At 40.9% G+C, this 13,764-nt stretch overlaps 1 protein-coding gene across 1 annotated transcript; it reads left to right on the top strand.

The window, feature by feature from the left end:
* The first annotated feature begins 2,546 nt into the window (after window positions 1–2,546).
* On the top strand, window positions 2,547–10,249 carry NDUFA12 (NADH:ubiquinone oxidoreductase subunit A12). Its single transcript, XM_072146583.1, has 4 exons — window positions 2,547–2,812; window positions 5,116–5,198; window positions 6,236–6,323; window positions 10,018–10,249. Exons 1-4 carry the CDS (start codon window positions 2,724–2,726, stop codon window positions 10,196–10,198), a joined length of 441 nt encoding a protein of 146 aa, XP_072002684.1. The 5' UTR covers window positions 2,547–2,723; the 3' UTR covers window positions 10,199–10,249.
* Window positions 10,250–13,764: the final 3,515 nt, after the last annotated feature.

Below are 13,764 nucleotides of genomic sequence, written 5' to 3'. Positions count from 1 at the left end.
CTGTATGTTACTGTATGCAGCACATATTTAGTGTCTAAACTTCTAAGGGGTGTACAGAACAGAAATACTGGAGAAAATAGGAAATGCGCTATATTTTTATAGGTGTTGAGAGACAATGAAAAGGACAGGCACTACCAATATGCAACAATGGTAAATGGGTCCATGCATCCCATACAAATCATGATACTAAACACAGAAACAGATGGATGCTAAGAAAAAAGTGCAAAATTTTTTACATGAAAGTGAATAACAAAGACAGGTTACATATGAAATTAAAAGCACTTAAAAAGGTGCACTATTGAGGTGTGCCCAGCTACCACAGGTCAATGTAAGACCCACTCCCTAGCTCAATCTGCCATAAATAACATGTAACCAATACAGGGCAAGGCGCTATACATGGTTCGCAAAATCAAAAACAAAGGTCACCAATAAAGCGCCACTGATGCAAACTGACTTCCCTAGTCATACAATACCAGACTAAATGCTCCTCATAGAAGCAAATGGACAAAAGTGTGGTTATCAACAGAGAGCATGGGAGGCAGTGAACCCCATGTGTATCGTCACCTCGGGGTGACTTCCTCAGGGGTAAGTGACTGCAGAGTGCAAGATCATGTACATAAATAGGCCTGCCCCCCTTCCGATAGCGAATACAATTCAAGTGAAGGTTACCTGTAATGAACAGGAAGCGTGATCAGAACTGCAAAGAAAAACTCATCTTTCTACCATTGGGAATGTGACGTCTCATTTCCTACAAGACAAGCCCTTGTCCATGGTGGTGGATCATTTTAGATTTCATCAAGGTAAGACCACAGGCTTACGGGTAGTGGGCCTGGATCTGATGCGCCCCAACCCCTGGGGAGGGGACATCACACCCGGATTGTTACATTTAGAAAGCCGTCGGATCTTCATGCTGGGAAGCCAGACACCTGGTGGTCTAAATGAGGACCTTCTTTTCACCGGGTTTTATAAACCTCTTTGATTGTTTGCGGGACTTGACCACTGAACATGTGTTTTATGACTGTTTATGGTACTATGTGTATTCTTTTCCTTTTTTCCAGTCACTGGTTCACAGGTAATATCACCCCTATGTGGAATTGTTTTTTTGCTACTTGCATTGGAGCAACCACGCCGTTGTCTTCTAAGGTAAGTCTTCTCACTGACACATTTGTTTCCTCTCAGGGATCCTTATTCTATGGGATTCCATAGCCTATTTGCATAATTATCTGGTCTCCTTCCTCTCACACTTCAGGTATCTCTTGTACCCCTCTTTGTTTATTTGTAGGTTTAGCCTACTCTTACCTTCCAATCCATGTCTTCTAACACATTTCAGGTTTATACATTTTGTGTTTTCCACCTCCTAATGGCGCTTTTCATGTCATTAGTAGTATTTACGTACTCTTGCATGTACAATGTTTATAGGTCCTCTGATATACCGCTGTTCAGCACTTTGTTGGAGCATTCTTTGTGATTACCATCAGAATCTGCTCCATTCCCTGAGGGACCACTATATCGACTTACTGTGTTGCAAACACCTGTTATATGCCTCATCGATTTATGATTCCATCTACCGTCTGGCCCAGTGGTTTGACATCCTCGCATGAAGCTATGATCCATCGAGGAATTGCCAACTGATCTTTCACATAGTCCATTCATTGGTCTCCTCTGCAAGACACCCTCTGTCCTGGGGTTTTTTGTGTTTTTTTTTTTTTTAATGCTTAATTCATTAACAACCATTCCTTGGGCTATATACTTTCTTCTTTTGAACGGCCTCCCTTCATTACTCACTATTGGGCACATCTATTTGGCGTAATTGATGTTGATCACCCCACCACTCTATCTATAGTTTGTGTTACATCTAACCGAACTTTGACTGTGTATATGTTCTCATGTTAATATTTTGTATTTTTATGTTTATCTGCTTTTGTTTTTTGGGATCCCCCCTCTCCCTTCTTTATTTCTTTTATATTTTTTATATATGTTTTTTTTGCGTCTGTTATGATATTCCTTGCATCATTGGTCAGCCGGGCCTTTCAGCTCTGTGTTTGGATTTTATTTAGTATACATGATGCATTCCTTTTTGATTTTCCCTCGTTTTGGGGGATATCCGTTTATTCTACGACACTGTGTCTTGTCACTCAAATTTAAATTTATACTTGATGAATTCTGGTATAAACTTAGGATTTATTATTTATTGCACTTTTTCCTTCACACTTTATTAATTTTGGATGATTGTTTGTCGTCTAATTTATACTCTAATTCACATTGATATTACCTATACAGGTCATTCTCTGGTGCGGTCTTTCCTTGTCTAATTTGTTTTTTTATAGGACGGCACCCTATGGGCAGATATACGTCCCCACAGCAGCTGTGTGAAAGGGGCCTTAGGTGTTAAAAACACCAGAAGAAAGCAGAATGAGTTCTTCTGTGTGGTTGTAGTCTCTCAGCTTGCTGTTTGGGTCGTATTCTGATGGACCTGAGCGGAGCACATCTTCCTGAGCTGACCTTTATAGCGGTGCCAGCAGGATGTACAGACACAACATAACAAGCAGCAAGCTGTAAGGGCCTGAGCATCAGGCTTACATGAGTGACTACATCAGTCCCGCCTTCCTATCCGCGCTTCGTGTAAGGAGCCCGCACCTGCGCACTAGGGCTGTGTCTCTGTCCTCCCAGTTTCCAGCCGGAGCCCTTTTGGAGGCGGACCGTGCTACCGCCGCGGACACAATATGGCGGAGTACGTACAGCTAGTGCGGAGGGCGCTACAGCAAATTCGGGGACACGGTGGAATTACCGGCTCCTTTTGGCAGTTTCTCAGGTCAGACTTTCCGATCTTTAGTTTGGCTGTGGCTAGGGTGAGGCCAGCATAGAGGCGCAGCAGTCTTCCCTTCCACCTTGGCTGTCACCTTGTAGTGTAGATGTCACTGTCTGACCTCTCCTGGCTCCTCGAGGGGGCGCCATTGCCATCTCGCGTGTCCCTTCTCACATGACTTGTGTAGAGTTTTACTTTTATACATGACATTAGTGTTTTCTTGATGTATAATGTTATCATTGTCTACTCTCCTGCCATTCCACTGTCACATTAGTAATGACCACTGTCCCTCACAATATATCTCATCTCTAAGTGGTGAATGTAGGGCATGCCCCCAGGTTATCATAGGTGGGATCTGCACTGAATTCAAAAGCAAATGTATTGGCAGTCCTCAATTTTTATTTTTTGGGGTGGGAGGAGGGGGATGGGCAGCATTAATTTGTGCCAGCAACAACGAATGTATTCAGCCTGTTGGAACAATCCCAAGGTCTGTGTGTCCGTGTTTCCTTGGTGAACTTATGTTATGTATTTTGAAAAAACTCCCTTCCGTGTAATGTATTCAGTCCATGGGATTGGACCAGCATACGGGTCCATTTCTTGGGTTGAACATGTTTGACTGTGTCTGGCCTCAAATTCTAATGTGATGTACACATTAAAGATATTTTTTATTATCAGGAAGTGCCTGTGTCTGAGCTGGTCTTGTAATGCAGGGGGGAGGGGCAGGAGTCAGAGAACACTGCAGAGTGTAGACAGGAGAAGCTTTTCAGTGCAGTGAGACCTGTCAATTGGGAACAAGGAGAGAGGGCAAAGCAGTAACTGCTGAATATGCAGGGTCTCATTGGACCTGCTTATTGTGATGTATTCACTCCAGATGAGGTGCTCGTAAGTTTACAAACAGATTTTTTTTTTTTTAACATTGCAGCCATGGAAAGGAACCATTTAGGTATAAAGACAACGCTTTTTAACCATAGTTTTTCATGAAGTATTTATTATGGGTGTGGTAATTTGCTTGACAGGTTATCCTTGGGGGTTTTCCCCACAAAAGAATATTCTTACATTTCTATCCCCTAGTGATGTTTTCACAAAAAAAATCATTTTAACCCCTTACGTAACAGTTTAGTCAGTTTTATTGCTGCTTTAGCTTCTATCTCTTCCTCGGCTGCTCATTGCAAAATCCCAGGGTGTGGAAACATTATGACCCATCTGGTTTTGTAGGATGACAATGTGGTTAGATTATCAGGGTACAGGTGTATATACACTTTCATGTGGCTACTGACATTGCACTAACACACTGACACATAGAAGGAGAGATTAGACAGCTCAGAGATGCCTGAGATTACACAGAGGCTGACAGGCACACTTTTAGTTCTGCTACATCTCACAGCTATTTGCCTGCCTCCCCCTTCCCCCGGATCACTTATCTCCTTGTAGTTTACTGCCTCTCTCTCTGCTGACAATCTACTTGCAGAGAGTGTCTAGGGGAAACTGAAATGAACTGAAATTAGGAGTTGTACTCTTTGTAAGGGCTCATTCACAGGAACGTAATGGGAACCAATATGCAGCCGCACCATTTGCAGCCCAATATCAATCACCATTGACATCCATGGCGCCTGGTCACGATGAGCAGACATTATTTTAACGCACCGTGACCGCGCATGGCGAAATATTGGACATGTCCTATATTTAGCCGAGTTATGGCACCGGCCCTGTGCTCCTCTATGGAGAGAGCGGGGTTGAACAGGGCTCAAAAATTGACATATGTGGGGACAAAAACATATAGGGAGAGTTATCAGTAGTGTCTGAGTGCAGAAATTTTCAATTGCCCATGGCAACCAACCAGATTGCCTTTTTTTTTTTAATTTTTTTTATTTTATAAATAGCCGTGGGAAGATTAAAGCCAAGCTCTGATCGTTTTCCATTGGCAACTAGAACTGTTCTGCTCTCACACTTATGATAAATCTCCCCCATAATTATTATGAAGATTAGGTTTTTTTTGTTGTGCTCGGTAAGCAGGTTTAAACGATAGATTATCTTATATACATGGTTTAAATTTAATAAAGGGTTATTTGTTGCTTTTTTTTTTTTAAAATATATTTTATTTTTATATTATTGTGCATGGTGTCGAAGCTTGGCTCCATTAAGTTTTAGAGGACTAAGTTGCAGCCTGACCATGTAATGATTGTGTGTGATTACGCCGGTCTGTGAAGCAGATGCAGCACGCACCAAAGTGATACAACTGCTTTTAATGGCCGATTCTTAGGGAAGCTGAGCTTATCCGTTTAATCTTATCATTTTTTTTTCTGTTGTAGGTCTGCTGACCTGAAAACCGGCACACTTGTTGGAATTGACAAGTATGGAAACAAATACTTTGAAGACAAGCGTTATTTTTTTGGTAAGTCTGCTCTGTAGGTGTGGCTGATACATTAACGTGGTTATTCTCATAATATCTAAAATCTGTAGTTTAACTTCTGTGGTTTTATTAACAGTTTGCTCTGGAGTTAAAATAGCTCATCTGGTCTGAAGGAATAGAAAGCAGTGACTTAAACTAATTCTGGTCTGTGAGAATAGATGGTGTTAACTCCAGAACAACCAAGAAGGGAGAAACTAGTTGAATGATGATATAAAAGGGTTTTTCCCATGAAAGAAGTTGGGTCCTATCCTGTGGATAGCGCTTAACTTTTTGATTGGTGGGGGTTTCAGTGATGAGACCACCACAGATCACAAGAACGAAGGGGTCCATTGGGGTCCCAGATATCTCTGTCAGACCCCTCGTTGCTCCCTGAAGCAGGCGGCCGTGCATGTCAGTTCTGCTCCATTCATCTCTATTGGGCTGATGGAGATCGCTGAGTGCCATGATTATTGCAGAAGTACATGCACCCTCTGCATCTGTAGTTGAACCTGGGAAAGGGGGGTGGAATAATGCTGTACATATTTATAACCTAGTTTGGTAAAAGTTACTACTTGTGAAAAAATAAGCATTTTTTTTTAATATTTGTAGTAAATTATAGCAAAATTTAAATATGTAATTATAAAAACTATTGTATCAAGATAAAGTCTCACATGTCTTGGAAAAAAAAAAAAAAATTAGGATAGCAGAACGTCAAAAATTCACCTGGACATTCCGGCACCAATGACCATCAGTCACAAAGGAGTTAATTAGTTTTTCAAGAAATGAATGACTATAAAATACTGAAATACATTTTTCTACAATAAAGTACCATGCTCAAAAACAGTGGGTTTTTACCAAAAAATGGTTTTCTATTTAATACTTCATAGAAATTTGGACTAGAACATCTTTCCAAACGAATGAAAGGGGAGTTTTTTTTGTTTACAAGGAACAATAGACAGTCCACGATGTTGGTTGAAATGTAAAAAAAAATCCTTAGTGTCTACAGAATCTAATCGGTGTCTTTGTTTTTTGCTTGTTAGGACGTCACCGTTGGGTAGAATATACAATAGAAATGAATGGGAAATATACTTACTGGGATGTGGATGGTAGTATGGTGCCTCCTGAATGGTAAGTGCAGTTTTGTTTACATTATAATACTTTGGGAATGTCTTTGTATCTTTTCATAAAGTATAGCATATGTCTAGTGGTAAAAGTGACTCAGGCTTGGCGCCACTTCATGCCTCTCCACGACCCTTTGGGTCTCATTTCCTGGCGGTTGCGCAAGAAATTGAAATTATTTGAAGCCCTGATAAATGTCTGTTTTGTTGATTTTGTTTGTTTTGTTTTTTTTCTTCTTTTTTGCAGGGTTTAGTTATTTTTTGGGACTTTTAAGTGCATGTTTGCAACTACACCTGGGTCTTAAAGAGAACCCGTCATGCAAAATAACCCCCTAAACTAAATATATTTTCATAAACTGCCATTAGAGAGCATTGCCTCTATCCCTTCATTGTCCCTCTACATGCCTGTAAACCTAAGCAATGAGGTCCTAAAGCTGTATGCAAATGACCTGTGAAATGTCCAGTGAGTCATTAGCATATTCAAGCTGTCCACTCTATTCATGAGTGGGAGGCACAGCTACTCCCCAGTGCTTGACTGACAGCCAATATAATGGTGTGAGGTATAATGATGTGATGGCTGCTCCATGTGCTTGCTGGTGGCCTCGCTCCCTGCAGCCTGTGTGTGTATAGGAGAGATACTACAGCTCCAGGCAGCCATGTTATAGCAGAACATGTCAGGTACTTGTGTAGCTGTACTGTACTTGTGTCTCTGTGTATTAGGAGGATGCAGCATGTCAGCAGATGCAGCACACACACTAGCAATGCTTTACTACACATTACACACAGACATGAGCAGGGGGAGGAGAGGGGAGGGGGAACAGGGGCGACATCACTGCCTCTTACCATGTGACCAGCCTAATTTACATAATAAAGAATAGATGATTTTATAATGATTAATGTGTGAAATAACTAGATAAAGGCTGGGATGGGATCCTTGTGAGCTGCTCCAACAGGTAGTAGTGACAGGAATAGTGACACAGACCTGATGACAGGTGTCCTTTAAGAAGTTAGTTGGTGGTTTGTCTCTTGCAATGTTCCTAAATGCATCTTTCCAAGACAATTTTTTTTTTTTTTTTTTAATTCAGTGACTTTTTAGGTACAAAACGAAGTACAGTATATATGCACCTAAAAAGTCGCAAATTTTTTTTTTTAAAAAACTTGCAAATCGGAGAGAAAAAAAAAAAGAAATAGACATGTATCACAATGGCAAATTTAGAAAGATGCATAACACTGGTTAAGTATCCTGACTTCAGCCAACTTTAAAAAGTTGCATAAGAAAACAAATGAAACATGTACCCCTATGAGTGGCAGATTATTGCTGTGCTAAAATAAGCTGCATTTGAGGCTTGTGTTAAAGGGGTATTCTGGGAATATGATCGTCTGACACAAAAACCCATGATTATATAAATAAATGAATACAACAATACTCAATGTCATTAGTCACAAAACGGAGCTTACATAGTTTGATTTTATGATTTACAAAAGTTATCTCCAAGATGGCCGCCACTGGAAACTACAAGTTCCATGATCCTTTAGTTCTCAGTAACTCCTCCTCCCTCTTATGCTCTGCTCACAGTGATGATCTAACAGGTTTTCTTGCTCTGTTACCATAGTAATGATATGTAACTGCCATCACCACAACATCGGCCATGCTGGATGCTCTGCAACCAACAAGCTACAGCCAAACATAGTGGTGATCACATGACCTGCCTAGACAAGTACAGGACATGTGATGTGGACATGTGACCAGCGGCCATCTTCTGTCCTGTGTATGCTCTGCAACGGACCGTGCGGAGGAAATTAGCGGACTGACTAAAGGGCCGGTAGCATTTTAATTCTTCATTACAGTCTATGTCACCAGCATTTTCTGCTAAGGGGAGCAAAATATTAAATAACAACTAATTACATATTAGCTTATATTTTGAGTATCCATTTATATATAAATTCTGCTGATTCCTGGAATACCCCTTTAAGAACGTTTCACCACAAAGTTAATGCTTTTGGCATCTCTAAGGAAGTAGAACACATGGATAACCAACAGTACACTAGGTTTAGTTTCATTAGTTTTCATTCCCGATGCTAATAAATCCAGTTTTCAGAGACTTCCAGCTTACAGTTGTTTTTTGTCTTTTTGTTATATTTTTTTTTTTCTCAATCTGAGAAGTCTGCTAATTGTGTGTGTGGTTCTTTTTTTTTTCTTTCTTTTCTTTTTCCAAATTCCACACTACTGGATTGTTATTCCTCTTCATGAACAATGGCACGTCAGTAAGCACAAGGCTAAGCACTTCTTGTCGCTGTTCCATACAGGAACCATATGGCCATATTCAAGCCAAGAATAATGTTCTCTGGAAATTTTGAGGAAAGGACGACTTTTTTTTTTTTTTTTTGTCCATCACTGGCATTTTTAAAAATGGGGGGAAAAGTTTTTGTGGCAGTCTGCTCATGAAGTAACCACATTTACTTTAACCCCATAGCGCAATAAGACGTACCCTTACGTCTTGCTGTGCATGGGGGAGTATGAAGAGGGCTCACGGGCTGAGCCCTCTTCATACTCGCCGGGCGTTTGCTTCATAATGAAGCAAACGCCCGTCGCTAACACAAGCGATCGGTGCTAGCACCAATCGCGGGTGTTAACCCTTTGATTGCCGTCGGCAGCTTTAAAGAGCCGGTAGCGTGTGAGCGCCGCCATCTTGGCTCCGATCGTCGCTCCACGTGACGTCGCCGGGGAGCGGTGATCCATTGTCATGACAGCCTCAGATCACGCAAAAATCCGAGGCTATCGTATTTTAGGCTATCTATTACAATGTGCGAATTGATCAGACAACCTAGGGTTAAAGTACCCTAGGGAGTCTGAAAAACTTTTTTGCCATTTTGAAAAATAGAAAAAATCTATAAAAAGTGATCAAAAGGTCGCACAGTCCTAAAAAATAGAAGCATTGAAAACGTCATCAGAAGTCGCAAAAAATGACACCACACACATCTCCGTACACTAAAGTATGAAAAAGTTATTAGCGCAAGAACCCGGCAAAATGAAGAATTTTTTCTGTAATTTTTGTAAATGTATGAAAACATTATAAAACCTATACAAATTTGGTATCCCCGTGATCGTATTGACCCAATGAATGAAGTAGACTTGTCATTTGGGGCGCACCGTGAAAGCTGTAAAAACCAAGCCCACAAGAAATGGCGCAAATGTTTTTTCATAATTTTCACTGTATTTAGAATTTTTTTTCCCGCTTCCCAGTACACGGCATGGAATATTTAATACCATCACTACGAAGTCCAATTTGTTATGCAGAAATATGCATAAATTCCTTTATCCTAATGGTAGATGCCCTTTAACCCCTTCCGGCGCAAGCCGGGTCCTGGTGCATGGAGAGGGCTCGCGGGCCGAGCCCTCTCCATAGCCGGTAAGTCTTTGTTGCTTGTGTGTTATACATACAAAAATGTTGGTCTATAAAGAAGTGCCCACAAGACAAGTGGCCACAGAAAAATTATCCTTGCATGTATATAATTCTGTATTATTGTAGATTTGAAAGTTTGTTTTCTAAGCTTGTCATTAGTTGTCAGTAATGCAATTTCCTTTTATTTAAAGTTAAAGTCTTTTACTGCAGGAACATATTGAGCCTCTTAATAGAAACTATTTGGATACCTATAAATTTACATTCATTCATTTTAAGGACCATGTTGCTATCTCATTCTAGGCATCGCTGGTTGCATTCCATGACCGAGGAGCCTCCATCTACTCATCCTCCTACCGCACATAAATACATATGGCAGAATCACAAATTCAATTTGAGTGCCACTCCCGGACAATATGTACCCTATTCTACTACTCGCAAGAAGATTGAGGCATGGGTTCCTCCTGCACCATCCAAGAATTAACATTTACATTATAACCATATAAAGTATTTAATAAAAAATTAAACTTTTTAACATTGGTCATTATTTGTGTTATAAATCTTTTTTGTCCCTTGCTTATAGTCAATTAGCAGCTTTTCTTACCCAAGTTTATGTTTTGCTGATGCATCCAGAATGTTTTAACTAGATGGATTATTCTTTGGCACTTTTAGCCTGCACATTGAGCTCACATGCATAAATCAATACTACAAGCAAATGTAAAGTACTTTGTATGCTCCTTTCTCCACTCTTTTATTACACCCTTCTACACTTCCAATAAGGCCTCATGCACACATTTTGTGGGCCATAAAGCAACAGGGTGTTTGCTTTTGCTTGCAGACCAACTGATGTCAGTTACCCTGTTGATGTCCATAAGAAGTGACTGCCCCCACTGCAAGGACGATCAGGAATTGCACATATGGTGCAGACAGTCGGCACCACGTGAATGTGTTTAATAGGCGGCAATGGGGCCGTGAGTTAGCCACAGGCCTTAGGCTATATTCACACTGCCGTTGCCCGCCCGTACCGTACCGTAGCGGGCAACGGCAGTGTACGGGGAGAGGAGGAGGAAGTGCGCCATAGGAAGTAATGGCGCACATCGCCGTACTACGGAGAAAGATAGGACAGGTCCTATCTTTTTCCCGGGTACGGAGTGGTACGGTGCCGCACGTGTGCTGCACCGTACCGCTCCCGTAGGGCACCGTGCGCCCATTGCCGTCTATGGAGGACGTATATCGGCCGTATATACGTCCTCCATAAGTCAGTGTGAATGTAGCCTTACTCTGATATCTCTGCTGAATTCCATTGTGCTAGAGCGAAGCACAACTGCAGCTTACAGATATATCATATCACAGCTTTATAGAATCTGTAGTAGGAGCTACTGGTGAACTTTTTATAACATTTCAAGGATTCTCATCTTTAAAAAAAAAAAAAAAGTACCAGAAAATATTTAGCAATGTGTATTGACTTCAATTTACCTGATATACTATATGGGTGCTAGAACAATTTATTATTTTTAAAGATTTTTTTTTTAAATAGTTTAACAATTTATCAAAATTACAATAAATTGCCTTAGCAACCATGTAGTATATCAGGTAAATTGTAGATAATGCAAATTACAAACTGCCATTTAAAAAAAACAAAAACAAACAACTCCAAAATGGGAATAGCAATATTGTACATGCAAGCTCAGGATCTTTCCAGAGGTGGAAGAGGAGCCACTCCTGCTCTAAACATGGTGTCTGCAGATTACACTGTATTTTCAGTGTAACTGGTTCTCTTTTTAGTTTTTATTCAGTTTCTTTTTTAAAGTTGTTGGCTTCTATGATTAATAAAGAAGGAAGAAGAGATTCCTTGCATCATGTATCACTATGAGGCACAGGGTCCTGTGGTTGGTCTTTGAAGTTGAGCTCACATTTCAGTATTCAGACCAACAACAGTTGACCCTCTCTCTCTCCTCTTGGGAGGAGAACATTGCCCCCTCTAATTGCTACCACTATTTCTATTCTCCGGGATGCTCTTCTGTCCCAGCTTGGCTTTGCTTTTGTGACGTCTCTGGGCTCACACCCTTTTGTTTCATCCACTGAATTTAGCTTTTTCCCATCTTTGGAACCTCCCAGGTAAGTAGGCGATCGGTAAGGGGCAACTCATCTCCTCCAATCCCTTTCCAGCCTGCAACAATTACAAAACACCACTAGGGGTCAGCATAGCACCCTGCAGACAACATTTGTATACTTATGAACATATTGCAGTATTTGCAGTGATCTCCTGGGTCTTTATAAATATAACCATGAAGGATAAGATCGATGTGATTCTCTTCCATCCCCAATACTCCTTTATTAAATTTTAATGTTTAAGGTTTTGTCACACATCAAACAATGATGAACTTGGATGTATATTGTTTCTGTGACTCTTATTTTCCATATGACAGTGGGCTCCATGCTTGTCTTATGCTGATAACATTTCCTGTTGTCCAAAATTTTCCATCACTCTTGTTCCAAATTTTGGGCAACCCCAACTTACCAGCTCGTATGTCTGCAGGGCAGGGGCAGGCTGCAGGCTAGGCTTTTCCGTTCTTGTGATGGGGGATTATCACAACGATGACTTGCTTCCCTTCTTTGGGACTTGCCAAATATTCCAGATGTCACACTTTTTGTCTTCCCTCCCTGATGTGGTGGAAATTTATTGCCTCCTCACTCCCTTTTAGTTGTGGTTTGTTCCAGAGCAATCTTTCTGGAACAGACCCCATCTCTCTTTCCCTATCTCTGTTTTACCTCCTGCTCGTTTCTTCAGAACCAGACTTTAAACCTGCATTTCTCTCAGTTTGAGATCTGGGTATCTTTTTATTGACAGCTCAATGTTCTGCCCTTTCATATTTGTCCATGTCTTCTGTGGCCAGGAATACAAGTTGCTCAACAGATGGTTTCTGTAAAATTATACAAACATGGCTTTGACCTCCTGGAGACCTAATGCCTCCAAGGGCTCTCTCCTGCATATCTTTGAGAGTGGTCCAGGTTACAGTCTTTCTGGGACGAGATTGGCAGGCTTCTTACTCAGATCTTTTCATTCCCCTGAATTTTATCTGCTCTAATAATACTCTTAATATTATTATATGACGCCATCAAATTCTGTAGAAGTGGATTGGAAGCTGTCTGTTACGGAGCACACAGGAGTTCAGATTACGGTTAACATTTATTGGTTATCTCGAAACACAATGCGTTTTGGAGTATCGAAGACTCCTTTCTCAAGTGAAGTGAGACTTGTATGGTAGTTAACTCTGTAGCATGGGAGAAGCAAGTTCTATCCCAGTGGCTAATCAAATTATGTAGCACTTTCCAAATCATAGGGGACATATACAAATATTATAATACATTACAGAGTACAAACAGTCATATAGAACAATAGGAGTGAGGGCCCTGCTCACAAGAGCTTACAGTCTATGAGAATGAAGGGGTTCACACAAGAGGTAAAAGAGCTTGTATAATGGTCCAGCCATTCTTCATAAAGGAACAGTATAAAATGATATAAATAAAAATTCTGCTGTTTGAACCAACCATCAGACACCATCTTATATACAAAGTCCAAGGTGAAAGTGACTGTCCGGGGGAGGGCATTCCAGAGAATTGGTGCAGCTCGGGAGAAGTCCTGGAGACATGCATGAGATGTACGAATTAAGGTAGAGATAAATCTAATATCACTGGCAGATGTAGCATGCGGGTCTGCCAATCCATATCTACAAGAAAAGTGCTGCTAGGGTTTGCATTCTGGCTGGTTGGAAAGCCCCCCCCCCCCCCTCGAATGTTTGACAATTGGTCCGTAGAGTCTAGGAAATCCAACAGATGGAGAGGCTGATGTCCTCTATCCATGGATGAATAGTCCTTTTTGTGGGCTATTTGGGTTTTATTTTAGGGCACCTGAAATTATACCTCCCTCCTGCTTGAACGCTCCATGTCTGCCATTTCTCCTTCTCCCCTTTTTGTATTAATTTATTGGACAGTATGGTTCACACTTTTGTGTTGCCTTTGCAGCCACATATCAGATTCCCTAGGTTT

The sequence above is a fragment of the Engystomops pustulosus genome, chromosome 4, assembly GCF_040894005.1.
Source record: "Engystomops pustulosus chromosome 4, aEngPut4.maternal, whole genome shotgun sequence".
Classification (NCBI taxonomy): Eukaryota; Metazoa; Chordata; class Amphibia; order Anura; family Leptodactylidae; genus Engystomops; species Engystomops pustulosus.
The sequence above is the reverse complement of the archived record's forward strand: the minus strand, read 5'-3'. Positions and strand labels throughout refer to the sequence as shown.

What these genes read in the sequence shown, in the direction of transcription:
- NDUFA12 (XM_072146583.1), top strand. Translation starts at nt 2,724, where the DNA reads ATGGCGGAGTACGTACAGCTAGTGCGGAGGGCGCTACAGCAAATTCGG. An exon ending in TCCTTTTGGCAGTTTCTCAG is followed by an intron (nt 2,813 to 5,115) that starts GTCAGACTTTCC and finishes TTTCTGTTGTAG; the next exon opens with GTCTGCTGACCTGAAAACCG. An exon ending in AGACAAGCGTTATTTTTTTG is followed by an intron (nt 5,199 to 6,235) that starts GTAAGTCTGCTC and finishes TTTGCTTGTTAG; the next exon opens with GACGTCACCGTTGGGTAGAA.